The sequence below is a fragment of the Canis aureus genome, chromosome 26 (assembly GCF_053574225.1).
Source record: "Canis aureus isolate CA01 chromosome 26, VMU_Caureus_v.1.0, whole genome shotgun sequence".
In the NCBI taxonomy this organism is placed as follows: Eukaryota; Metazoa; Chordata; class Mammalia; order Carnivora; family Canidae; genus Canis; species Canis aureus.
Window position 1 is genome coordinate 29,788,672 of NC_135636.1, and position 27,942 is coordinate 29,816,613.

At 41.9% G+C, this 27,942-nt stretch overlaps 1 protein-coding gene across 6 annotated transcripts in view; it reads right to left on the bottom strand.

The window, feature by feature from the left end:
- UQCC1 (ubiquinol-cytochrome c reductase complex assembly factor 1) overlaps positions 1 to 27,942 on the bottom strand; it is a 99,148-nt gene that overhangs the window by 7,754 nt on the left and 63,452 nt on the right. For 2 of the 6 annotated variants that reach the window (XM_077872885.1, XM_077872882.1), the window contains 3 exons: positions 16,286 to 16,408; positions 14,619 to 14,666; positions 2,248 to 2,325 (listed from right to left, as the gene is read on the bottom strand). The exons of 1 other annotated variant lie outside the window; for it this stretch is intronic. In XM_077872885.1, the coding sequence (XP_077729011.1) occupies positions 2,248 to 2,325; positions 14,619 to 14,666; positions 16,286 to 16,408 (249 nt within the window). The remainder of the gene's footprint in view (positions 1 to 2,247; positions 2,326 to 14,618; positions 14,667 to 16,285; positions 16,409 to 27,942) is intronic. 3 more of the 6 variants (XM_077872886.1, XM_077872884.1, XM_077872887.1) reach the window with 3 other exon arrangements.

Consider the following 27,942-nt stretch of genomic DNA (forward strand, 5'->3'; position numbering starts at 1 on the left):
AAGTGCCATGGAGGAATTTGGACTTAATATAATAGAAAACAGGAAGTTTCTGAAAGTGGCCAGGATAGGGGCACAACCCAAGCAACATTCTAGGAAAAGTGCTGTAGAACGGCGCTGTCCAACTTCAGTGGGACTGCCATCCCACTCCCGCAAAGCTCATGTTAAATCAATGACGTGTGTAGTATGCAATCTAAATTGCTCTCCAATAATTGAAGATATTTGGTGGATTGAGAATCAGGAGGTCTCCATTTTAACTGCAAATAGTCCTATTTTTGTAAGCTTATCTCCTGACTTTAATTATTATCTTCAGACTGATAACACTTCCTCCAGCCTGAACTCATTTCTTACTTTCATCCTTTATGCCTTTCCTCCCTTCCTCATTCTTCACTTGCCACATGCCAGGTACCATGACAAGCAAAAGAAATGCACACACAGCAGACACTGCCACTACCCAGAAGAAGTCCCCATCCAGCAGGGGTGACAGTTAACACTAGTGTAGCAAATGCTGTGGAGTCCAGGGTGGGTGAACGGAGTTGAGGATGGGGGAGTTCCAGGCCTATTTTCCAGAAGTAGTGCTGCTTGTATTAAAAAGCTGGAGGTCACCACAAAATAAGCATAAAAGCACATGTTTTGTTAAAAAGATGAGGTATGATGAACCCTGTTAGTGTGCATACAGGTGTTCATTACAGCATTTTTTTACCTTTTCGGTATTTTTGAAATTTCCATAATAACAGTGGGGAGAAAAAAATGAGACAGATGCTACCACATGGGTGAACGCTGAGGGCATTATGCTAAGTGAAATAAGCCAGTCAAAGAAGAATAAAATAAAAAAGAGTACATGAGATACTCAGAGGATTCAAATTCACAGACAGCAAGGAGAGGGTGGTGGTTACCAGGGGCTGGGAGAAGTCTGAGGGCAGAGTAAGGGTTTAATGGGTACAGAGCTTCAGTTTGGGAAGATGGAAAAAGTTCTGAAGGTGGATGGTGGTGACAGCTGCTCAACAATGTGAATGCACTTAAGACCACTAAAATCTGTAACTTAAAAATGGTAAATTTTGGGCAGCCTGGGTGGCTCAGCGGTTTAGCGCCGCCTTCAGCCCAGGGCGTGATCCTGGAGACCCGGGATCGAGTCTCACATCAGGCTCCCTGCATGGAACCTGCTTCTCCCTCTGCCTGTGTCTCTGCCCCTCTCTCTCCTCTCTGTGTATTCTCATGAGTAAATAAATAAAATCCTTTAAAAAAATGGTAAATTTGGTGTTACATATATTTTACAATGAAAAAAATGAGATCTAAAAGTTCTGATGTGGAAAGAGGCCTAAGATATATTGTTCACGGAAAAACGCAAGGTGCAGAATAGTGCATGTAGTGTGACTCCCATTGTGTAAAGAAAATATACAGATGTCTGTGTATGCAAACATCTGGAAGGACACCCAATAAACTATTAACAAAGTTTTCCTCTGGGACAGGGAACTGGGCAGGACAGGAAAGGAGCCTTCTATTTTCTACTTCAACCTCTTATTTGCAGTTTTATGAGTTTTTGAAATGAGTATGTATTGCTTTTATAATTAAAGCCATAAAAGTGTGTGATGTCTGGCAGCCCATACTGTTTAGATGTGTATTCCTATCTCTGGAGGCTGAGACTGTGACTGATTTGCCTTTGTCCCTACATCTAGCACCTCACAAGGACTCAATAAATGCTACTAGCTGAATGATCTGACCATATTATGCCATTTGTGCTCTTTTTCCAAGCACTAGGCAAATTGCTGGGCATAGTCATTCCTGTTGCCAAGTCACTGATGATGAGGAAATAAATTCTAAGCTGTGATGGCAGATAGTGATGATGTCCCTTGAAGGTTCCCTCAGAGTTTCTCACCAAAAGTCTTTGTATGTAAGTGATGAATCCCTGAATTCTACTCCAGATACCAATATGTAAGTGATGAATCCCTGAATTCTACTCCAGATACCAATATTGCACTGTGTGTTCACTAATTAAAATTTAAATTAATGGGGTACCTGGCGGGGCTCAGTGACTGAGCATCTGCCTTTGGTTTAGGTCATGATCCTGGGGTCCTGGGATCAACTCCCGCATTGCGCTCCCCACAGGGAGCCTGCCTCTGCCTATGTCTCTGCCTCTCTCTCTGTATCTCTCATGAATAAATAGAGAAAATCTTTTTAAAAAATTAATTTAAAAAAAGTCTTTCTTGGGGGAAGTCAATGTTCTGCTTAAAGCTTGGCAAATGATCTTACCTCATCATATCCCAAGATTGCCGCATAGAAATTATTTGTCATAAGGATCATGTTCTTCTTCAGGATATAAGAATTAACCTACAGAAACAAAATGACAAAAACAAAAGTATGAAAAAAGGGGGAAAACCCCCAAAAATATTATTTTTGCCTCTTAACTATGATAAACTCCTAGTAAAACAGAGAGAGAGGGCCCCTAACAGTTGAACTGTTAGGCTACCTCCGTTTCCCTGATCTGTCAGGATTCTCCCCAATTTGATAGCTTCTTTTGGGTTCTGATCACAAAGCAGTAACTTGGTTTAATGAGCTGAGCCCCAGGTACATGTCAGGCTTCATGGTAGACCCCATGAATACAAAGTATAAGAAATGGTTTTTTAGCTGGAGGAGCACACAGTCTAGTATGGAAAAACCGACATGTAAAAAAGAATTAAACTGTAATATGTTGCCTCAAATTCTATCCCCAAGGTGGTAAACAATAAACTAATTTTTTAAAAGATATTATTTATTTATTCATGAGACACAAAGGAGAGGCAGAGACATAGGCAGAGGGAGAAGCAGGGTTCCTGTGGGAAGTCTGATGTAGGACTCGATCCCAGGACCCTGGGATCACGACCTGAGCCAAAGGCAGATGCTCAACCACTGAGACACCCAGGTACCCCAATAAATTAATTTTCATACAAATGATCTCTGCTCTGGGAGCAAGGGATGAGTTCTCCAGGAAGTAATGCTTATGTGACCCTTGGAGGAAAGAGGACATTCTAGACAAAGGGAACAAGGTGTGCAAAGGTGCAGAGGCAGGAAAGAAAATGTCTGGGGATGCCAGGGAAGGTAAATGGGCAGTAACACTGGAAAGGTAACGCTAGGATCAGGTTAGGAAATGCCTAAGGGCTACTCAAAGGAGCCTGTGGTATCAAAGACAGAAGGAAGAAGTGTGAAGAGGAGGGAGAGAGGGAGGACCTGGAGTGAGATGCTGAGGAGAAAGGAGAGCCAGGAGGCTGTGGGGAGGAGGAGAGAATAAACCAGCTGGAATAAGCCAGGCTGAAGTAGTAAGACCGTTAAGATTAAGAGACTGTTTTGAAATACAATTCCAGTGAGGCCACTGACACCTTGGTAGAACTTTTCTCAGAGAACAGCCAGGTGGGCCTTCAGAGTCTTATACTACAGCTCACTGAATATCTTCAGTAGGGTAAAACTCAGACCTCCAGACTTCTAGGAATATGCTTGAGAGCCTGCTCCATGTTTCATCCCAGCAGAAGGCTGGTGTAATGTGCAGTACATAAGTAAGGACTCACTGGATATTTAAACTGACAGATTTTAGAAACAACCAAGTTATCTGAAACTTTACATGGAGAATAAGATTTGTGCTTAACAACCCTGACCATAACCATGCCCACTGTCATCTCCTCCATTTACTAATAAGCACCTGGTTCTGGGCCACGTGCTTTATGGATATCATCTCCTCTAACTGTGACTGGAATTCAGAGGGTAGGTGTGCCAGAGTCACATTTTTACATACATAGAAAACTGAGCCTCAGGTAGGTGAAGGGACTGGCCCTAGTCCCACAGCAAATTAGTGATAAAGCTGAGATTAGCATCCAAGTCATCTGAGTCCAAAGTTCATGTGCCTTATGTTCCATCATATTCCTACCTCCAGGAGGATGATTTAACTTTGGATCATAAATCAAAGGAGTGATTTAATTCCATGGTTCATAACTGATCTGGAAAGTAGAGCAGAAAGGAGTACTAGAAGGACCTGGGTTTGGTCAGACAACCTGGGTTCAAGTTCTAATTCTGCTGTATACAGAGGATGCCATCTCGGGCAAGTCAAACCTCTCTATTTCCTTGCATTTCAAATGCTCTACACACAGGGCATTTGCTGGTTTAAACAGCAAATGAATTAGCATATATTCATTCATTAATTCAACAACGTATGCTGAAAGCCCCAGTAAACTGTAAAGTGCTCTGCACTTATAGAAAACTAAAACCAGTTCTAATAGGTATAATTTTCGAAGAAGAAACAAGAAGAAAGAAGAAAGAAGAAAGAAGAAAGAAGAAGAAGAAGAAGAAGAAGATGATGATGATGAAAGAAGGAAGAAGAAGGAGGAGAAGGAGAAGGAGAAGAAGGAGGAGGAGGAAGAGGAGAAGGAGGAGGAAGAGGAGGAGGAGAAGGAGGAGGAGGAGGAGGAGGAGGAGAGGAGGAGGAGGAGAATGGCACAGCTCAAACTGGAAAATGTGAGAGTAGATATAGCTGGTAATACAATCCATGACCTTTCCCCCTACTATCAGTCCAGGCCAAATCAGACCTCCAGCCTTTATGTTCCTAGAGCTCTATCCACATTCCTCCTCCTGGATATACAGTGTGGTTTAGAGATATTTATGTACCTGTCTCTCTCACTAGTCTGTGAGCTACTCAAAGGTCATAAGGAACTCTGTCTGATTAATCTTGGCACCCCCAACATCAGGGCCTGGCCCAGAGCAGGGTTTAAGACTGGCATGCTGATGGCTGAATCCTTACAAGGGCCTGAGTGTCACACAGAGTGTGTTCTGTCCAATGACACCCTTTTGTTTGTTTCCTCTTTTTTGCTGCTTTGAGTACCTTGCATGTTTCTAAAATTTCAAAAATATGTACTGCCTAATGTCTTATTGCATCATCTTCCAGAATGGGTTGAGGTGAAAGGCAGAGTCAAGAAACAAGCCAGAGTTAGAGTTCATTCCTTTTGAAGTGGGAGGATAGGACTACAACCCAAAATGTTGATACTCATGTTGGGGCTCTCCCTACTCCCATACGAGTTATTCTCCTAATCTTGCAAGAAGAATCAGAGCCACAAGCAGACGTCAGAGGTGTCAAACACAAAGGCAACAGCATCTCAGGTGCAAACATTCACTGAATCTGCTAAGCAGAGCTAGTTTATGTATTGTATCTAACCAGTAAACCTTAAACCTGGAAGGGTCATCAGAGATCACCTAGCTCAATGCCTCCAAGAAATTGGTGAACTAAGACCCAAAAAGGGGTAGGGACTTGTCTTGAGGTCACACAGAAAGCTACTGTCAGAGCCAGGATTAGACTGTGATTTCCAGACAAGTGCTTTACCTACTTCACCATCTGTAGGGGCATTTCCAGAGATCAGCAACATGGTAATATGCAAAACTCAGTTTCCAGCAAGGTTCAGTTACATACAAACACACTTTCTCCTCTTGAGATGCACCTACATTCTGGCTGCCTATGACCCAGGAAGAATGGAGAGCAGGGCTAGAATTCCCTATTAGCAAGGCTCCACTACCTCTGGTCCTATATTCTAACTCTAGTGACCTGTAAGCTGCCTCTCCCTCTTCCCTCTAGCTGAAGGATGGCAAGCAGCCACAGCTAGGAATGGCTTTCAGATATCATCACCCAGGCTGCATTAGATCATGAAAAAGGCCCTTCCTGGAAGAGGGTGGAAGCTCGATCAGTGCAGACACATGATATGCAGGCAACAGGTGAGGGTGAGTGAGAACAGCTTCCTGAACTACTGGACTTGCCCCAATGGGCCCTTCTAAACAGCCCAGCAGTCAAAGGAAGCTCGATACTCCCTCTGGTGAACCTCTGTTGGGATTTTATTCCCTCATTTAAGCTTTTGTTTGTTGGCATACAGGTTCTGTGCCCTGCTGCCAGATGGTTCTGTATGGAGCACCCTGCCCATGATGGAAACACAGATGGACAAACCAAATGAAAAACTCTTCCCAGATAGTGTTGGGCTGTTCTCTTAGTAAACTCTTATCCTTTCTATAATGCTTTGCTTTTCATAAAAACCCATACATACAGCACCACCACAAGGAAAAGGTTCCTTTTATATCAGTTACTCATATTTTCCCATTTATTTAAGCTATTAAAATTCATGCAGTTATTTTATAAGCCATCAGGATTTGGTGACTGGTATTACTGAATGTTTAATAATAAACTAAACAGAAGAAATCAGAGGGTTAAATGATGACTGCAATTCCTGTAATGACTTAATTAAATTTTTATTGAGTACATAAACTATGATGTCATTTCTAGCCAACCATGGGTCTGCTTTCCCAGCATGTCACAGGGTGGGAGCACTCAATAGGAGGCTAGGCTAAATGAGCAGCAAGTCTCAGCTGAAATGGGGAGGGGAGCAAGGCTCATGTAACACACTCAATAAATTATCCGTTCATTTTTAAACAAAGTCCATGAGTTATAATATATTTGCCATGCACTTTTTATGACATAATAAAAATGTTACCTTAAGGATTACTTAACACATACTACAAATGTTATAGCAGAGGCAGGCACAAGGGGCAAAGAAAACAAACACGAGCAGGCCAGGGACGGGTCCTGGAGTTTACGTCCCAGGAGGAACAGCATAGTATATTAAAAAGGGAATGCCAAAAAGGGGGTGGGGAGATACAAGAGTTCAGGGTTACTAATCAGCCAATTAATGAATGAGACAACCAACAGGGAACACAAGTAAAACAATAATGAATCTTGCAAGGCATATGTTTAATTAATATAGTATTCTCGAGGAGGAATATTAGCTTTAAAGAGATGCAGTTCGTTTGAGGCTAATTCGCTGCCCTCTTGCCCCTTTTAGCTATTGCTGCTCTTAAAGAAGTTTATGTGACTGCTTAACAGAGGAACCAGATTATGCAGATGGAGGGAGTGATGGAGGATCAAGTTTAAACTCCTCCAGGAGCTCTACATGGTTCTCTGTGATCTGTTCTTGATCATCTTTCCTGCCTCACCTCCTCCCACCTCCCCACTTTTAGCTCACCCTTCAGTCAGGATAAACTATATGCAATTTCCACAAACAGGCCTTGCTCTCTTATAGTTCTTAAGCATACTGCTGCTGGGAATCCTTCCCCCTTCTTTATCCACTGGGATGCTAACTCCTTTTTATCCTCTAAGACATAGCTTATAAATTATACCTTCTGCAAAGCCTCCCCTCTCCCCAGTCTAAAGTGCCACAAAAGTGATTCAAGTCCAGAAAGAGGTGCCAGAACTCACTGTTTACCCTGTTCCAAGAAATATGCTAAGAGCTTCATGCATGTGACCTCACTTAATCCTTCGCAATGACTCTGTGAGATAGGTACTGTTACTATCCCCATTTTGGAGAAGAGGAAACTGATATTTGGGAAGCTAGGAAATAGTGGGTCAAGATTAGAATATAGAGCAGTCTGACTCCAATGCCTATCTACATTAGAACAAACAAAAAATAATATAGCCACCTGTTCATGTACCTACAACTGAGATTCTTTATAGAGGCAGGGCTAAGAATAGCTAATATAGTCTTGGGTAAACACAACTTGGAGATTCCCAATTGCAATGGTGGCTAGAGATGGGTCACCAGATGGGTCATCAGTGGCCAGTTACTAATACATATTAGACATTGCTAGTATAGCTAAGCCCCACTCCTGAGAAAACTAGTGGGAGAAAGGGTGTGATTGTGGCATAGGAGGACAAAATGAAAGAAGGTTGGTGGGGACAACACAAGAACAGGTGCACATGAAGGTAAGAATAAGTTTTACAGCTACTGCCTTGAGGCAAAGCTATTAACAGTAGCAAGCTAATAAGAATTTGTTGGAATGGGGGAGCCTGGCTAGCTCAGTCAATGGAGCATGCAACTCTTGATCTTAGGGTTGTAAATTTGAGCGCCATTTTAGGTATAGAGATTACTTAAAAATAAAATCTTAAATAAAAAAGAATTTCTTGGAATCAATGAATGATAAAGGGTGGCTAGAGCTGCTGACTAAAAAGCATAAGGAATACATGAAATTCATCATAAGGGTAACAGTGCAAAAGATCGCAGGTCAGGTCTTTCTAGCAGTCAGAAACGCCATCAGCGACGCTTTGCACCATGAGCTACAGTGACTGCATGGCAATAGGCTAATGTGCATTGAACATCAGCCAGTCTATTAAATTTAATGTTAGAAATGAGCTCACTGTGCAATATTATGTGAAACACACAGAAACAGGTGAGAGGAGACAGAGAGGAGGACATGGAGAGACTAAATACACATGGGTGCATGCAATTCACTTACTTGTATGAAGACTAACAGATCTACTGAGGACCTCTTAGCAATGATCACAAAACACTATAAAATAAAATTCTTTTTTTTTTAGATTTTATTTGAGAGAGAGAGAGAGAGAGAGAGCATGAGTGGAGGAGCATGTCAGGGGGAGAAGCAGAAGGAGAGAAAGAAGCAGACTGCCCACTGAGTGGGGAGCCTGATGTAGGGCTTGATCCCAGGACCCTGAGATCATGACCTGAGCCAAAGGCAGATGCTTAACTGGCTGAGCCACCCAGGCACCCCAACAAAATAAAATCGTGTGTGTGTGTGTGTGTGTGTGTGTGTGTGTGTGGTAGATCCAGAGAAAACTGTAATTAATACCAAGAAGAAAAGGAAAAATAATAAAACATGAAAAGATGGACAGTTTCAATTTCTTCTTTCTTCTTTAGAAAATCATGTGAGGGGCACCTAGGTGGCTCAGTGGTTGAGTGTCTGCCTTCGGCTCAGGCTATGATCCCAGGGTCCTAGGACCAAATCCTGCATCAGGCTCCCTGGAGGGAGCCTGCTTCTCCCTCTGCCTATGTCTGTTTCTGTGTGTCTCGAATGAATGAATGAATGAATGAATGAATAAAATCTTGTTAAAAAGAGAAAATCATGTGAATCTGAGTAAAGCATATTTCAGCTGTGATGAAAAGCCAACCTAAACAAAACATGAGACAATTCTTACATCTTATTTTAATAAATCATTTCAAACTTTTAATGGATAGGGAAGCTTGCTACACTGAAATGCCTTTTTAAAAATATTTATTTACTTACTTTAAAAATCCTAGTCTTGGGCAGCCTGGGTGGCTCAGTGGTTTAGCGCCGCCTTCAGCCCAGGGCGTGATCCTGGAAACCCGGGATCGAGTCCCATGTCAGGCTCCCTGCATGGAGCCTGCTTCTCCCTCTGCCTGTGTCTCTGCCTCTCTCTCTCTGTGTCTCTCATGAATAAATAAATAAAATATTTTTTTAAAAAAATCCTAGTCTTGCAGCTTAGAATCTACATATTCAAGATTTGCGCAGCCTGATCATGTCTTGAAAAATGAGGTACATGGTTTGGCAGGCATTCCTACAGAACCACCAATTTTAATTTCTGAATGGCTGCAGAGTACAGGAGCCTTTTCCTCAGGCTTGGAAAAGAGCAAAGCAAGAGACATCTGTCCTTGAAAATTAAGATCATTTACCCACTTGACAAGGCATTCAAACACATCAGTAAGTCTGAAATCACCTTGAAAAGAGCTGATGAGGGACATTATGGTCCCGGGAAGATCAAACTATCACAACAATTTATTTCTTCTATGTCAGGACATCCAGATAAGAGGAAGATAATAGCTATAATCTACTTTGATTTCTGAAGTTTTTTATAACATCCCAGATGGCAAGACTCGTGTGTACTGCAGTCAGAGGGGCTAACACAGGCTTGAAAGAGTCACTATTTTAACAATAGCACTTAGAGCACAAAGTCCTAAGAGAAACATTTCGGCGGGGGGCCGGGGGGGTGGGGAGTTTCCCCTGAAAATCTTAACTGATAATAATTACAATAGTGGTGATAGTAACAATAAGCATACATCACATTTGATTTATGTGTTCACATATACAATCTTTTTTTTTTCTCACATATACAATCTTATGTGTACCTCACGACCATAACCTTGCCCTTCTAGGAGCTCACAACCTAGCTGCTACTTCTGTCCCGATTCTATAAACAAGAAAACAGAAGTTCAAAAATGTTCAAGGACTTGCCCCAAAGTCACACCCTGCTTGTGACAGTGCTATGACTTTTATCTCAGACAGCTGACCCCTAAATCTAGTGTCTTCTCTAAAATGTCACACCTTTCTGCTTCTGATGCGTCATATCAGAAATGGAAGAATCACGTAAGCAAAAAAATAAAAATAAAACTGCTAATTCCAATACTTTGAAAAACAAGAATAAAATGGAAATGACTATGAATTGTTGAAAAGTTATTCTAGAAACAAGATGAGATCCCAAAAGGTCAAAGCACAGTAGCATGCATAAGCCAAAAAAAACAATAAGTAATCGGATGAAGGAAGGGTTTGACAATTTATATAGTAATAATATAGCCCCAGAGCAAATCTCTGGTCATGAGCTGATAAATGAGAAAATTTTAATGTGGACATATGAAAAGAAATTCCATATACAAAGGTCAAAACCTTTTTTTTCCTTCTATAATTGTAATAGTTAAGAGTCTTTGTAGTCTTTGTAGTCTTAAGTCTACCATACTTAAGAAGAAACATGGAGAAACCAGAGATATTTCAGTGATGAATGTCAGATAGGTATGGTCATACTGGGTTGCCATTGGTCATGAGCTGGGGCATTCAAGATTCTGGACAAAAGGAAATGTCCAGAGGCTGTACCATGAGTTGGCCTGGTTGTTTTCATCATCAGTCTCAACAGATCAGCAGATTTTGGAATTACTCTGATACTGCCTGAGGTGACTATCACTCACTCTCTGCATCCCTTCCTTAGGGCCAGGACCTACTCCTCCCTAACTTCATATGAGTTGGCAGACTGCTGACCATGGAAACCTAGTCCCTCATCATAGAAATCAGCAGAGAATCCCAGCTAATCTAATCTGACTCTTGCTTCTGAGCAGAGATATCCAAAGATAAAAGGTGGCTAAAGTTGGATCATCCCAAAGAGACTATACAAAGTTCCTGTTACAGATACTGAGATTCCTAAGCTTCCTGAGGCCTGTTGTCAAACTCTCCTTTCCATTCTGTGACCACTAGTTACTCTCCAATAAATGCCTTTCTTAAGTTAGCTGAAGTCTGTCTCTGTTGAGTGCAATCAATGGATATACTGTCATTCATCGATTCAATAAAACCTCTCCATAATAATATAATAACAACATTAGCTAACATTTGTTGAATGCCTCCCATGTGCCAGCAACTGTATTAAAAGCTTTATGTATTATCCCTTTAATCTTCACAATAATCCTAAAAGGGGGATGTTATTGTCCTCATCTTACAGAAGATACATCACTTCATTTTCTGTGAAGTCTTTCAAGTTCCCCAAAGTTTGTTGCTTTTTCCTTCACATGGATTTTAATTAATTTCCACCAAGAAGGCATACTGTGCTATTTTAATAATCTGTTTATAATTTGCCCCCCCCCAGACTGTGAGCTCCTTGAGGGCAAAGATGGTGCATTGCTCAGCACATGTCTGTAGAATGACTCAATATAGTATTTCCTATCATAATTACCTCTTGTATTGTGATATCCATCCACTTTGACAAATTTCTGAAAAGCTCCCTTGAGTACAAGGATTTGAGGAGGGGTTGAGCAGGTCTGTGTACATGTGAGCAGGTCTGTGTACATGATGCTGTCATTTTCATGGTTTCCAAACACGACTATAGACCAAAGAGGCCCACTCCTGTCCTTTCAGTGTGTCCTCACATAGCCTCTGAAACCCCACACCTCTCTCAAAGCAGTGTCTTCCACTGAAATATTCAAGACCATCTCTATTTCCATGACTACCATCTGCTAGTGTTCTAGACCTGAAGTTAAAATACTTTAACAGAAGTCTGAAGTAAGAAGGAGAGCTTTCACGGGACACCTGGGTGGCTCAGCATCTGCCTTTGGCTCAGGTCATGATCCTAGGGTCCTGGGATCAAGTCCTACATCACACTCCCCACAGGGAGCCTGCTTCTCCCTCTTGCCTAAGTCTCTGCCTCTCTCTGTGTCTCTCATGAATAAATAAATAAAATCTTAAAAAAAAGAAGAAGAAGGAGAGCTTCTGACTGAACAAAGCAAGAACTTCATGACTGTCAGGGTAAGAAAACACAAAGTGGACAACTCAGTTTTTCCTCTCTCACTGATCATTCTAAAGAGATAATATTCAACTAACTCTCTAAAGTCAACAGGTTAAACATTAACAGACCTCTGATCCTTGTCTGTTCTATAACAAGTGATACAGAAGAATAACTAAGAAACTTTCTAAGAAGTGCCCTTTTGCTTACACCTCCAAGTTTAACAAAGGGCTTATGCTCTGCTAACAAGTGCCAGTGCACAAAAGTCTTGATTAGGCTTTGGTTTTCTGTTACCGAAGACAAGATTTGGAAAGTGAAAAGTTTTATTTATTAGTGGTCATTAATGACCAATAATCAAGGTAGAACCAATCAGCAAGGCAATCACCTGAAGTATAATAAGCAAAAGATAATTCCATTCACACCTATTAGGATGGCTATAACTTAAAAAAAAAAAAAAAGGAAAAGGAAAATTGTGTTAGCGAGGATGCAGAAAAACTGGAATTCTCAAGCAATACCGGTAGGAATGTAAAATAGCACAGCATTGTGAGAAACAGTTTGGTGATTTCTCACAAAGTTAAACACAGAACTACTCTATGACCTAGTAATTCCATTCCTGAGTAGATACCCAAAAGAGTTGAAAGCTGAGACTGGAACAGATACTTGTACAGCAACGTTCATAACAGCAGTATTCGCAATAGCCAAATGTGGGAAAAGCTTAAGCATTCATCAACAGATGAATGGATAAACAAAATGTGGTATCTACATGAAATGGAATAATATTCAGCCATAATAAGGAATGAAACTGATATATGCTACAATATGCATATACCTTGAAAACATTATACATAATGAAATTAAGTCAGATAGAGAAGGACAAATATTATATGATTTCCCCTTCTGTGAGGTACCAGGATAGGCAAGGAGGCCTACAGGACTTGGGGAGTGGAAATGAGGCAGTTTTTGTTGGGGATGATGAAAAAATTGGTATACATAGTGATGCTGGTTACATAACATTGTGAATGCATTTAATGCCACCAAATGGTACTCTTGTTAAGGGTTAAAATGATAATAATCATGTATATTTTACCACAACAACAAAAAAAGAAAATCTCAATTATAAATAATTTTTCTCAAACAAGAATTTCAATCTGTGACTTAACCATGTGTATACACACAAAAAAAAAAAAAAAAAAAAAACCATGTGTATACATTAAAGCCTCTCTTACAATATTTATCCCGTTCTGAGCAGTAGTATCATGAAGTAACTTATGTTCCTTGCAGACCACAAGCTGTCCAAGTGTGGAATTCTACATCGTCTTGTACCTTTCACTAAGCATCTACTGAGTGCCTACTAGATATAAGGCATTATAGCATGCAGTGGACATAAAGGACGAATGAAACCCAGTAGCTATCCTGAGGAAGTCTGTGATCTCATGTGAAAGACACACCACACACAAATGAAACACCTAGCACACTATAAAAAAAAAAAAAAATGGCAGTAGTGAGTCTGGGGCATGAAAGGCTTCAGAGATAAAGCAACATTTATTATATTAGATATTAAAGGGTGAACAGGGATTACTACCTCTCAGACTGAAAGAACAGTATGTGCAAAGCCATAGAGAGGTAAACAAATACTGCATTTTCAGAGGAAAATCTGTAACAAAGAGGCCATGAATGGGAAGAAGCAGAGGCCAAACTAGAAAGGCAGTATGTGTGTGATTAGAAATGGCCCTGAATGCATGAGAAGGTCTAAGCACAGAGAAGTTGCATGGACAGATTTATTTCCAAAAATTAATTCGAGAAGTATAAAGTACAGACCACAAAGTAGGGGGAAAAGCCAGAGGTAGGAGTACCAGAGGAGGCTGCACCAATGGCCCAGGTGAGAGTTGGTAAGGAACTGAATTAACATAAGTGGAAAGAGGAATAAAGAGAAAGGAAGGCTTTCAAGAGAAATGTCTACAACAGGATTGACAGGGTTTGATTATTAGGTGTAAGGGGAGGAGGCTGTGACTCACACATAATCAGACCTCACTGAATGCTAGCTGAAAAAAGAATGCAACAGTTAATATGTAATCATAAGCTGATGACTTTCTGACCTTGGTCACACTCAGGGCAGACAACCAATCTTATAGGGTTTTAGCAACCACAGTGCCCTCAATGTCTCCTGTGTTGCAGTAATGGAAAATCCTACTTGAACAAGATGTAATATGAGCAAGATGTGTACTTAGCTTGAGCCCGGCAGGCGTCTCCAGTGGAGCAGGAGTACAGAACACCAGGGCCTACGAGCCTGACCCTCTATCCCAGCAATCTATTCACTACACATTAGTGGATATCACTCATCTGGGTCCTCTGCACTCTACCTGCAGTTATGAGGTCTGATCACTGTCAGCAAGATGCTGACACACCTTAGGTTTCCAGAGATACTTGCAGGCTCCCAAATATACCCTGGATCTCGCTTCTGGACTTCTGAGTACAAGAAAGCTGCAGGCACAACATTACTTTTTTAATTGATTTTTTAAATTAAATTTAAGCAGACTGGGGACAGTGGAAAACTTACAGGATGCTTGTTCCCCACCAGTACTGGCCATCTCAAGTGCACAGACATCTAAGCAAAACAGATGAAAATGGATAATTAACATGCTAGTAAGTACTTTGCTAATGGAGCCTAGGCACTATCCCTTGTCCTGGATGCCAAAGATCTAAACATCCCAGAAGACCTGGAAGCAACACTGTCCTTTCTCACTCAGCAGTTCCCAGACAGACACATCATGCTGCCTGGAAAACAACATTCTCTGAGGATCCAAAATCTACCCCCTTCCCAATCTTGAGGTTCCTAGCCCTTCTACTAAACAGTCCTGTCTTCTCTTTCTCTGCAGTAGCGAGGAGCAAAAGAGATGGGCTACCCTAAGTAACTGGATCACATATGTTAACTGTGACTCCCGCTGGGCAGAGGAGGTCAGGCCAAAGTCTACATCCCCAAAGACAATGCTTGTTTTTCACCACTGTCTCCTTACTGCTCACTGCTCAGATTCATACAATTTTCCAAATACTGTCCCTGTGGTAACCTGAGAAACAGGCTGGTCCCTCCTCTGGAGATGAGCAAACAAAAGCTCAGAAAGGGGAGTCACCCATTGTCACTCCACTCATAGATGGTGATGTTCACAGAACAATGTCATCTGAGTCCTAGTCCAATATTCTTTTGTCTCAAGACTCAAGACAAGTGCCATTCCTCTGAAAGAATGCTGTAGAAGTATCCTGCGAATGGCTGAGCTTGGATTCTGGTAGAAGGGCTCCTGCTCAAGTAATGAGAAGGCCAATGGTGAGATGAACAGTATAAACATTTTGCCTAAAGGAAAAAGAAAACCTCAGTTGATGGGACACCTGGGTGGCTCAGCAGTTGAGCATCTGCCTTCGGCTCAGGGTATGATCCCAGAGTTCCAGGATCGAGTCTGACATCAGGCTCCCTGCATGGAGCCTGCTTCTCCCTCTGCGTCTCTCATGAATGAATGAATCAAATCTTAAAAAAAAAAAATCTCAGTTGGGATGCTGTATCTATTAAAGAGCTGCTTTCTCTGGCGATCTGTATTCAAGTTCCACTTGGACCTTAGAAATGCTTTGAAATTTAAGTAAACTCTAGGCCCAAGTAGCTCCATTTCCTCACACTGTGACTCTGGAAGACAAATCTCTGAGATTCAGTTTTGCCATCTAAACTATGAAGGGATCCCTGGGTGGTGCAGCGGTTTAGCGCCTGTCTTTGGCCCAGGGCGCGATCCTGGAGACCCGGGATCGAATCCCGCGTCGGGCTCCCGGTGCATGGAACCTGCTTCTCCCTCTGCCTGTGTCTCTGCCTCTCTCTCTCTCTGTGACTATCATAAATAAATAAAAAAATTTAAAAAAAAATCAATCTTTCAAAAAAAATAATAAACTATGAAAACTGCCTTTTTTTTTTCTATTTTAATTATCATGCCAGATACAAATACCTAGTAATAAAAGAGTCTCACATGTGATAACTCATTTAAACCCCCATACTACTGTAAGGTGAGGTACATACAATAGGCATCCCTTTCTACAGAGAAAAAATGGAAGCACAGACACTATGGACCTTACCCAAGGTCACACAGCTGGCATGGGGTCTGAGCCTAGTCTGGCTTTGCTGTCCAAGGGCTCTCAACCACTGTGATTCTGCGTTAGAAAGCAAGTTACAAACCCAACCCATTTCTCCACCTGAGCAGAGGTGCCAGGCTGCCAGGCTCCATTCCTCCTTTCAGACCCTGGGGGCTGCCTAGTTTCCCGCACCTTCCTGCCATCATACTCGGTACTGTGCTGGGCCAGCCTCCCTAGGAAAGTCTGCAGTGAAAATACAACAAAACAAACAAACAAACAAAACAGGTGAACTCAAATCTTACTGGTTCATCTATGTAGTGTAGAACCTAATCTAGGAAAGATTCGACTTCATTTCTCTTTTTGCCATAGGCTAGTGACTGTAAGCCCTGTAAGATCATTTCTCTCTAATATACCTTCTACCAAAAGGATTTGGAGATTAGCACATGGTGAGGGACAAAAATGTTCCCTAAATGAATAAATGAATAAAACAATCCTTAACAGAGCCATAAAATAAATAATGCTGCTGGACCTGGAGGGGGAAAAATTCAATTGTGCTTTCATCTACAGATGTATATTCAGTATTAACCATCCACCAAACACTGTTCTAGCAAATAAACAAGAGCCAATTCAGGGGTGCCTGGCTGGCTGAGTTGTAGAGCGTGCGACTCCTGATCTTGGGGTTGTGAGTTAGAGCCCCACATTGGGTGTCGATTACTTAAAAATAAAATCTTAAAAAAAAAAAAAGGGAGAGAGACACAATACTTGAACTCCTAGAGCTTATATTCTAAGAAGGGGAAAAGGGCAAAATAAAATATTCAGAATGTTAGATACTAATTTTAGTGCTACTGCCCAAATCCTGTTGTTCAAGACTCCTAAAATGAGAACTGCCCAGTGCTGTGTATGGTGTTCTGATGAGGGGATAGGATGGGAGTCGGCTATTGCTAAATGCTGACAAGCCCTGATGTAAAGGTAGGAGAAGCTGCTAAGAGACAGAAGCAAGAACATGTGATGGAAGCTTTACTGCATATTCCTGGACAGGTCACATGGTCCCATCTGTATCCCTAGCACAGTACCCAGCACATAGCAGGCACTGAGTAAACACTTTATGCCAGTGCAGAGCATCTGGGAACTGGGAGGGAGGGAGACTGGAAAGCCTCCTGCCTTCATCTCTATCACTCTGCTCTCCACCACCGTGCCAGATAAGAAAGAGTCAAGGGGATAGCAGAGGAAAATTTATCAAGAAAATATTATTTAGGGGTTTCTGGGTGGCTCAGATGGTTAAGCATCTGCTTTCAGCTCAGGTCATGATTTCCAGGTCCTGGGATCCAGCCCTCCAGTCAGGCTCCCTGCGGGAGGTCTGCTTCTCCCTCTCTCCCTCTGCCTTCCCTCCCGCCAGCCCCCGGCCCTGCTGCCACTGTGCACACATACGCTCTTTCTCTCAAATGAATAAATAAAATCTTTTTTTAAAAAAAGAATATATTATTCAGAATATGTTTTACCCTTATATTTAGCATAGCTATCTCAATACCCATCAAGTTTTTTCTTTCTACTCTCCCCTGGAGCCTCTTGCATTGCAACAAAACTACTTGTTTGATCAGATCAAGAAGCATTTCCTGTGCTCTGTGCTGGACCCTGAGAAGGCTACTGGAGGATGCCCCAAGATCCTCATACTCAAGAAAGGTACCATCATACTGGCAAAGTAAGACACAAATGTCAATCTGGAGTGGTTAGAGAGAGTTTCAGGGGGAGTCAGTAGAATGTGGATGGGCAGAGACTGAAGGAAAAGCTCTGCAGGCAGAAAAGATAATCAAATGATGGCGAATCACAAGAAACCCTGAAGACAGGTTAAGGGGATGGCGTATAGCTAGCAGGTCACCAGGAGACACCGTGAGTTTCTGTGTAATGAGTATTTGACATAAGCAGTGTTTAAGAAGATGAGACAGGCTGTTAAATGATTTGCAAGATGCATCTAAGATGGAAGAGGGTCGGGAGGCGGGGAATCAGTGAAGCAGCCGGCAGCGAGTGGACAGCGAGGTTAGGACTAGATGTAAGCGTCAGTAATACAGCTCATGTCCAGAGAGTGGTTGTGGTTCTTCCTGCTCCTTGGAGGACCAGACGTGTTACATTTATGGTGCATATCACTGCCACTCAGAAAGAGCAGCTATAACAGACAGCATTGACGTGGAGGAAGAAGTCCCTGCTTTCTAGCTAGGCCCCTTCAGGTCTATCACCACAGTATTTTCATCCAGCATTTTAGGGAAATGGGGAAGAGGACTGTTACAACTGCCTCACCAATGGATCCGGAAATACAGCACATCCAGGGCAGCTATAGCCAATGTCTGTCTCTACTGTACCCCAGGTGTGACCCCCCCCCCTTAACTTCCAGAAGTTTTTCACGTAGTCATCCCGTCTTTAGTAGAGCCACTGTCCTCTGGTAGTGTCCAGTGCAGGATTAAACTCACGGGAGTAAAGCGCAGACAGTTGCCTACCTTCTGGCTTCACAAAGTGAAGGGTACTAATAATCTTGCCTTACCCTAAGAGGTCCCCACAGTGCTACTACAATCATTCCTTTTGCTGAAGACACTATTAACATTGCTAAAAATGCAAAAGTTATCTGCGACCATTAAAACATTATCCTATTAGCATCCATCAACAATTTAGTATGAATGAGTTTATCAGGTAAGGTAGCAGTAAAGAACTGATTCTCATTCTGGTAAGAAGTTAGGAATAGACTCTTTGAGTTCATTTACTTATCCACTAACATTTGATGAAGGCCTATTATGTACTAAGCACTGTGCTAGACACTAGAACACTGACCTTAAGAGAGAATGATCAAAAGAGCAGTAACCTAGGAAGACAAATGGAGGTATGTATAGCAGCTCTAGAGAACAGCAAAGGTGATAGTACGATGTACTGAAAAGAAGAGAATAAATCAACAGTGAGTTTTAATCTCTGCTCTGCTATTGTGACCCCCAAACAAACTATATTTTTCTTGCCAGGACTAAGTGTCCTCAACTGGAAAAGATTAAATTAGGATCATCTTTGTGCCCGTCAATCTCCAAGGAGATTGCCAGCCACTGAAATGGCACAAAATGTAAACGCTGACTGCTTTGCAGTTCTGACCAGTGAGAGCTAGCCCTGACTTAGGCTTCCTGCCATCAGCCAGAGCAGTCTGGACTTCTTTAAAACAGCATCTGAGGGTCATCACCAAGTGGGATTCTTCTGCCATCCATGTCTACCCATGGCTTCAGACCAGATAACTCCAGCATGTTCTGAATCCCCCTCTGGTCCCCAAACCACTCTAGTCTCTTCTGGGCCTTTGAGCTGAGGATAATAGAGAAAAGACCAGTTCTTCCAAGGCTACAGAGCAAAAGAAGCTTGGAGAGTAAGTTGGAAGTCTGACAAACTGCTGTTCCCTCCTGTGAATTCTATGCTGGGCTGGAAAACTCTTATCTCATATTTTTTCAAGCTGGAAGGGCTCTTAAAAATAATATGGGCCAGGGGTGCCTAGGTAGTTCAGTCTGTTAGGTGTCCAACTCTTGGTTTCAGCTCAGGTGATGATATTGGTGTCATGGGATTAAGCCCCACATCAGGCTCCATGCTCAGTGGGGAGTCTGCTTGGGATTCTCTTTCTCCCTCTACCACACCCCAACTCTCATGTGTGCACTCTTTCTCGCTCTAAAAATTAATAAATAAATCTTTAAAAAGAAAGAGAGAAATAATCTCGTCTAGACTCTTCACCTGCGTCTGCTGATTAATGGTGAACCCATGTTTAATTCCTTAGTCTTTTGATTCCAAAACTAGTGAGTAGTTTTTCGACTCTCCCCTCCTCTCCTTCCTCTAGGAGGAGGATCGTTTTTGGCAGGCAACTCAGCTTAGGACCTAAAGCACAGTAGAGGATAAACACTTCCTGTCTTTGAAAGAGAAGAGGTATAGCCATAAATTATCTGTACTCAAAATACCAAAGACACTAGAATTCATTTGAAATCCAAAGAATCTTAGCAGAAGGGCATAGGACAGGGATGAAAGTAGTAGTGTGGGAGACACTGAGAATGCCACTGAGTGCTTAATGGGAATGGTCTCCTACTTCCCCCACAACCAGGCACAAACCACAAGTCTGCTGATTCTTAACCCCAGCAGCTGAACTGCCCAAAGCCTACAAAAGGGGCAACACACACAGTTTACACCTTTTATTATTCTGATAGAAATTTCTCTCCTGGGAGCAGAAAGGAGTCAAAAGTCCAAAACCAAAAATATATATCTTTATAAGTCAGAGCAAAAGAAGTATTACAGCAGACAGTAATTTAAAAAAAAAAAAAAAAAAGCCTTAGTTGAACAGAGCAGAGTAGGAGGTGTTAGAAAACTCACTCCAAGTAATTTATTCGCTGGGAACCACAAAGGGCTTTCCCAAGAACAGCAAAAACACCATTAATTTCCCCAGTACCCTCCTTTCAAAGGGCTCCAAACACTTCACACATATCGTTTTAAATTGTCCTCAAAGGCTCCAAAATAAGGGGTTACTATTTCCCCAGGTTCAGATGGAGAAACTAAAACATTCATGGCCGCCATGCTCTGTCCTAGTCATCCTAACAGATTCAGCCAACATCACCTGAGTGCCTGCAATGCACATGACCTATGCCAGGCAGAACAGAGAATACAAAGATGAAAAATATGATCTCTGTCCTCCGGAGAGTCAGAATCCAGTGAGGCATGACAGATGTGTACATTCATCTTCTTGAAATAAGGCAGCCAATGCTAGGTGTTATAGGAAGGGTCCAAACAGTGCCCATTTTATCAAGTTACTAAAATGTGCCAAGCACTGTGCTAAGTCTTTACTAGTATCATACTGTTGTAGTCACACACTGTATGTGACTCATCTTACAGAGAAAGGAGTGGAGGTATGTAAGGTTAAGAGATTTGCTCAGGTCTTAATTATGGCACAGTATGATTAGAACCCACGTCTGTCTGGCTCCAAAGCCCCTATGATAGGAGTTAAGTGCTTGGGAAGTTACATACATACATACGTGACAGCAGAGCATCCTTTTCTCAGAGGCAGAGTAGAACTCCTACAGAGCAAGGAGGCCTCTGTTGGAGATCCCTGGAAAAGGTTCTGGCTTGACAGCTCTATAGAGCTCAGCAGGGGCCCAGGTGGGGGTAACCTCTGCCTCTTTTGCCAATGCTCCATTTTGGAGACCAAGGAAGAAAGATTTGAGGGAAGAAGAGCTTATGGGGCAGCAGGCCACTGTTTGCAGACCAGACAGGTTAGAGAGAGCATGATCAGACTCGGGGAATCCCTGGGTCTTAACAAGGTTAATATAAATAGCTCTATTTTAAGCCCACAGGACAAAAAGCAGATGGGGGAAAGGGAAGGTCCTCCAAACTCTAAGAGCCAAGCAGAGCCTGGTACTATGGAAACCCAATCACCACTCCAACACTCTTCCCATTTAATAATGGGATCCTTCTGTAATGGTTTTCAAATCTTAATTTCAACCTATGAAAACAATAACAACAAAAAGCCTTTGATGGGCACCTGGGTGCTGGGTGACTTGGTTAAACATCTGACTCTGGCCCAGGTCATGATCTCAGGGTCCTGGGATAGCCTCACTGGGCTCCATGCTCAACAGGAAGTCTGTTTACTCCCTCTTCCTCTACTCTCCCCCTGCTGTGTACTCTCTCTCTCTAATACATAAATAAATAAAATCTTAAAGAAAAAAAATCAACCATTTGATAGAGCCAGATACTTCTGTGTATTACTATCTCGATCAACACCAGTGATCCTGTCAATGAATAGGTTAGTCATTAGTTCATTTGCTTGTTCTTGTATTCTACCTACTTCCAAAAAAGGTTCAAGTTGGCTTCTAATGAAAGGCCTGTGGTATGGCCAAAAGTTTGAAAATCAGTCAGACCTGGACTTGTGACTTACTATGGTGACCACAGCCTAGTTCTTTGACTTTTTCTGCCCCTCAGTTCTCTTCAGCTGCAAAATGGGCACACTCTTCTCTCTAACCAGGCAATTTGTAAGTGAGACGAGATCTGTAGAATGCCTGTCAGAATCTGGCCCAAAATATACATCTCAACCAAAAAGAAAAAAAAAAGTAAAAGCGTTAATAAAGGGTATGTGTGAGGGAAAGAGGATAATGAAAAATTATATCAAATACATAAATAAGGGAAGCTCTGTACTTGCTGGCAGCCATGGCAACAGGGAAGCAGGATTGTTATACCATTCTCATCGTTAAATAAAGGGAAACGTGTACATTCATCAGAACAGAGAAAGTTCTTAATTCTAAATGCAGAGAGGATAATCTACAGTTGAGTGGATGTGGATGTGCACATACATACATATGCACACTTACACCATTTTTCTCTCCAACAGGAACAGGGCAAAAGAGCTCTCCAGAGCCCTGCTGCCCCTCTGACACCACACTACTGCTGCATGCAATGAAGTACTTCAACAGTTAAAACATTTTTGTGCCAATATTTTAAGAGTGCAGAAGGTTCCAAATTACATGTAAAATAAACAATGCCAGACTGTGAAAACTCTTGGCTGCAACGTTCTCTGATGTTAACAAGAGTTTCTTTATTACTGTAACCTTTCAGAAGTGAATAAAAATTATTTCTCTGCCCTAGTTTTGCCCTCCAGTAAAAGGGAAGAGAACAGTGACCATGGAAAGAGCTGTACAATGACCTCTCATGAAGGCTAGGAGGCTGGGAAGGGGGCAGTTTAAAACACAAAGCCTTCCATATATGTTTCTAGTCAAAGGTTAGAAATCTAGTTTGTGCTGTGCTGATCATATTGTTAAATTTTACGTTCCCGATATTTTTATGTAACTAAAACCCTCAGGGGGACCAGAGGGTATTTGCAGGGAGCCCAAACTAAGCTGATGCTAGGAGAAAACCCAAATCTTGATCAAGGCTTCTTAGCCATTCAGGAAACCTCATTACTCTGAAATTGAGTCTGAAGTACCCTTAAAAAACAGCGGCTGAACTGTCTGCCTTCAGCTCAGGGCATGATCCCAGGTCCGGGGATCGAGTCCCACATCAGGTTCCCTGTGAGGAGCCTGCTTCTCCCTCTGTCTATGCCTCTGCTTCCGTGTGTGTGTGTGTGTGTGTGTGTGTGTGTGTGTTTCATGAATAAATAAATAAATCTTTTAAAAAAAAAGAAAAGAAAAACAGGGGAAAAGATCTACAGGTGGCCACGGCTTAGACAAAATAGGTTCTTTTGCAGACCTTTGAGTCAATGAGTCTGAATATTGGACACCCAAAAGGATCTCAAAATGGGAGCTAGTCTGGATAAAAAGAGTCTACTTTCAGCACTGCAGGAAAAGGAAAAAAGTTACCATACAAAGGCAAACATGCTCTGTCCTCTCACACCATCCTGCCTCTACCTACACTGTTCCTTTGCCTGGGGCGGGGGGCGGGGGGGAGGGTTTCTCTTGTCTATTAAAAACTTTTCTGAAAAGATACAACCCAAATGTCATCTACCCCAAGCTTCTCTCCTTTGGGCCTTCTCAGCAATTTTTAAATATCACAATCTCTTAATATTGTAATCACCTGCTTCATATGTGTGTCTTTTCCTATAAGACTGGGGAATTGGGGACAATATCTTCATCATCTGTATACTCCAGTGCCTAGCAGAGTACCTGGAAGCTAGCAGGCCACAATAAAATGGAGGAAGAGATGGGTAAATCTTGTTTGTGTCTGGGAACAGAAATCAGACAGAGAATGATGAACTGCTAAAAAAACAGAACACAAGCTCTGGGATTTAACACAAGGCTAGCTTTTCAGACTCTCACAGAGTTGCGGAATGTTAAGTCTGGAAGAGAATTTAGAAATCATCTAGCTCTCCTCCCCAGAGAGGTGAGGTGATTTGACTTACTCGAGCTCACTCAGAGAGTGGCCAGGCTGGCCAGAACTGGGGCATTATACCACACCACCCATTCCTTCTCTTTACTATCAAAAATTATAGGTGTAAATATTTATTTGGCAGTGAGATGAGAAATATGATTAAGACTACTTATTTTGAGAATGCTATTTCATTATAAACAAATAACAATGGATGTCATGCTAAAATTCAAACTTGACACAAAATGCTCTGAATTGCTCAAAAGTTAAACCTAACATCACTGTATGACCCAGCAATTCCACTCCTCAGTAATATACCCAAGAGAACAGAAAACCCATATTCAGACAAAAACCTGTACACGAATGTTCACAGCAGCATTATTCATAAGAGCCAAAAAATGGAAACAACCCAAATGCCCACCAACTGATAAATGAGACTAAAATGTGGCATATTCATACAATAGACTATCCGTAAAAAGAAATGAAGTACTGACACATGCTATAACATGGATGAACCATGAAAACATGATGCTAAGTGAAAGGAGACAGAAGGGATCCCTGGGTGGCGCAGCGGTTTGGCGCCTGCCTTTGGCCCAGGGCACGATCCTGGAGACCCGGGATCGAATCCCACATCAGGCTCCCGGTGCATGGAGCCTGCTTCTCCCTCTGCCTATGTCTCTGCCTCTCTCTCTCTCTGTGACTATCATAAATAAATTAAAAATTTATTTAAATTAAAAAAAATTAAAAAAAAAAAAAAAAGAAAGGAGACAGAAAGAAAAGTCCACATATTATGATTCCATTCGTATGAAATGCCCAGAATAAATCTATGGAGACAGAAGTTACAGGAGTGGTTGCCAGGGGCTGGGGTAAAAGAGGAATGGGGAGTGACTGCTATAGGGCTTAGTTTCTTTTTGAGGTGATGAAAATGTTCTGGAATTAGATAGTGGTGACGGTTGCATAACACTGTGAATTTACTTTTTAAAAAAGCACTTAAAATGGTGACTTTTATGGCAGATGAATTATAGCTCCATTTTTTTTAAATGGAAGGAAAAAAAAGATACAATCTCTGCCCTCTAGGAGCTAACAATTTAACTGGCGTGAAGACCAACATACAGACATGCCTAAGGACTTGGAGGTTCAGTGTCATGTGACAAGTAATGTTATGCAAGTTAGAGGAAGAAGGAAACAACGCTTAAGTTAAAAATCTTAATGTTTATGTTACAGCCATAGTTCTTAGTGATCTTTTCAGGCAGTAAAGTAGTGATTAAGAGCATGGGCTCTAAAGTTTGGCAGCAGGTTTGGGTTCTAATCCAGACTCTCATATTTACTATGTAAGACTGATTAAATTACCTTACCGGTAGGTGGAATAATAATTTCCTAAAAGATACCTACATCTTAATTCGTGGAACCTGGGAAATGCATCTTATATGGGGAAGAAAGGACCTTGCAGCTATGATTAGGAGTCTTCAGATGGGGAGGTTATTCTGGATTATCCAGGTGGGCCCTAAATGTAATCACATGGACCCTTAAAGAGGGAGGCTGAAATTGGAGTGATGTGGCCACAAGCCAAAGAATGCCAGCAGCCACAAGAAGCTGGAAAGGGCAAAGAACAGATTCTCCCCTAACCTCCAGAAGGAGCACAGTCCTGCTAAGTTCTCCATTTTGGCCATGAAGTTCTGAAGTTCTGGCCTTCAGAACTATGAGAGAATGAATTTGTTTTAAGCTACCAAGTTTATGGCTAGTTGTTACAGCAGCTACAGGAAACGAATCCACTAACCTCTCTGATCCTAGTGTATTCATCTGTAAAATGAGGATAGAAATAATACCTATCTCACATGTGAGTATTGCAAAATTTAAAGTTCATATGGTGCTTATAAAGTGCACAGCAAAGAGAAAGTTCTTGGTAAATGTCAGCTACTACTACTGGTGACCTGTTTGTCTGTATTATGCTGAAATCCTCAACTTTCCCAGCCCATGCCCAGATACTGCTCCCATCAGCAGGGAGAACAGTAAAAGCCAGAAATCAGGAGACTCAAGTTGTGCTCTTCGTTTGGTTTCTAGGTTAAATTTATTCAACTCTCCTGGAGCCAGTTTCTCCATTAGTTAAATGTTAAATGTTAAAAGTTTCTCGTATCAGACGAGAGCAGTGGCCCTCTAACTGCAGGGTGTGTGAAAACACAGATTGCTGGACCCTACCACCAGAGTTTCTGATTCAGCAGATTGAGGGTCGGGCCCTAAACTTGCATTTTTAACAAATTCCTAAGTGATGCTGAGGCTGCTGGTCTGGGGACCACATTTTGAAAAATCTCTGGTCTAGATTATTTGAAGGTTCTTTTCAGTTTTAATAGACACCCCACAGAGGTAGCATTCAAATAATAAACACTGCTGTACCAGGCTGAAATAGCTTTACAACTAAGTTCTTTTCCTATGTAAGAGAGTGGGGGATGGGAGGGTATAAAGAACACGGTTACGGACTAGTTTTAACTTTTGAACTAAGCAGAATGAAAAATCTTAAGCAATAGTGGGAACAGGAAGAGGCTGTCTCCTTATCCAACATGCTGGCCCCATTTTAATTTATCTTAATCCCACCTTTCTGCCTTTTCACCAGACCCCTCCCCCTTATGCCCTTCTCGAGAAACACATCTAGATGTCTCCTGAATTCATTTATTGGCTTTGCCGTGCGCAGTATAATACTGCCTTTGTTAGTCTCCCAGCCCAGCCTCTCCGAGCACGGTGTTCAGTCGCGGTGTTCTCTACTCTTAAAAAAACACAACCAAGGAGTCTCTGAAAAATAATTGTAAAATCAACTAAGGCAAATTCAGACGATGTGGAGACATTCAGACTCTAAATGCTGGAAAAAGAAACAAATTCAGAACATTGTTAGCATTCTCACCTGTCTTTTTTTTCCCCCTTAATCTCTATGAGTCCTGTTGAGTAGGAAACCTCTGCCGTATTGGATTAGAAACTGAATAAAAGGGGCCTGGGGCTTGGGACTGCACTGAAGAAATGGAATGCCTCGAGATTCAAGAAAAGCTGTCCTCTTAGCCTTTGGAAGGTGATTAAAGGCTAGGGAGAAGGAACCTGCCATGAAGTTGATCCTCCTCCCACACCCCGGGAGGGATCACAGCGTAGTAAAGCTGGACAGTAGACTGGGAATCAGCATACCCTTGCTTGGGTCCTCATTCTGCTGTTTAAAGCTGCATGAGCTTGGACAGAACAATTAACTTCATTGGGACCCCATTTTCTTACTAGAGAAATGAGCCACTGAGACCAAATCTATAGTCCTTACTCTGAGACTCTAATGTCTCTGGGGAGACTTCTCAAAACACACACCTCTGAGCCCCTTCAGACTGAGAGCCACTGAACAAAAGAATCTCTAAGGCACTCAATCTAACATTCTAAGGTTTATCTATTCTATAAAATGAACTAGAAATATAAATGATGAGGCAGAGATTGTATCTTTTTTCTTCCATTTAAAAAATAAATGGAGCTATAATTCCCAGAGGCAGGGCAGAGAGAAAAATGAAACTTTCTGAGGAGGAAAGATGGTCAGAGAAATTGAACCCAGGTGTGATAAGAGATCATTCATTAAGTCAGTATTTGGAAGATAGTGCTGCCAGATACTAATAATAGAGGCAAGTACCTGTGTTCACCCAAGTATCTGAGGAGTGACTATGTTAGGCATTCTGTGCTAGACCAGAAATCCGAGGATCCTCACTCCAACTAATGAGCATGACCTACACAAACCCACAATTAGAGTAGAGCATGTTAAGTCCTATTGTAGGAGTTTGTGCAAAGTGCTGCAACAATACAAAGAAGGGAGTGGCCAAATACACCAATATTGTCGGCTGGTGGGGGCAGGGAGGTGCTAGGAAAAGCTTGATGGAAGACGTACTATCCAGCTGTGTCTTACTGTACTACGAGCAGAGAAGACA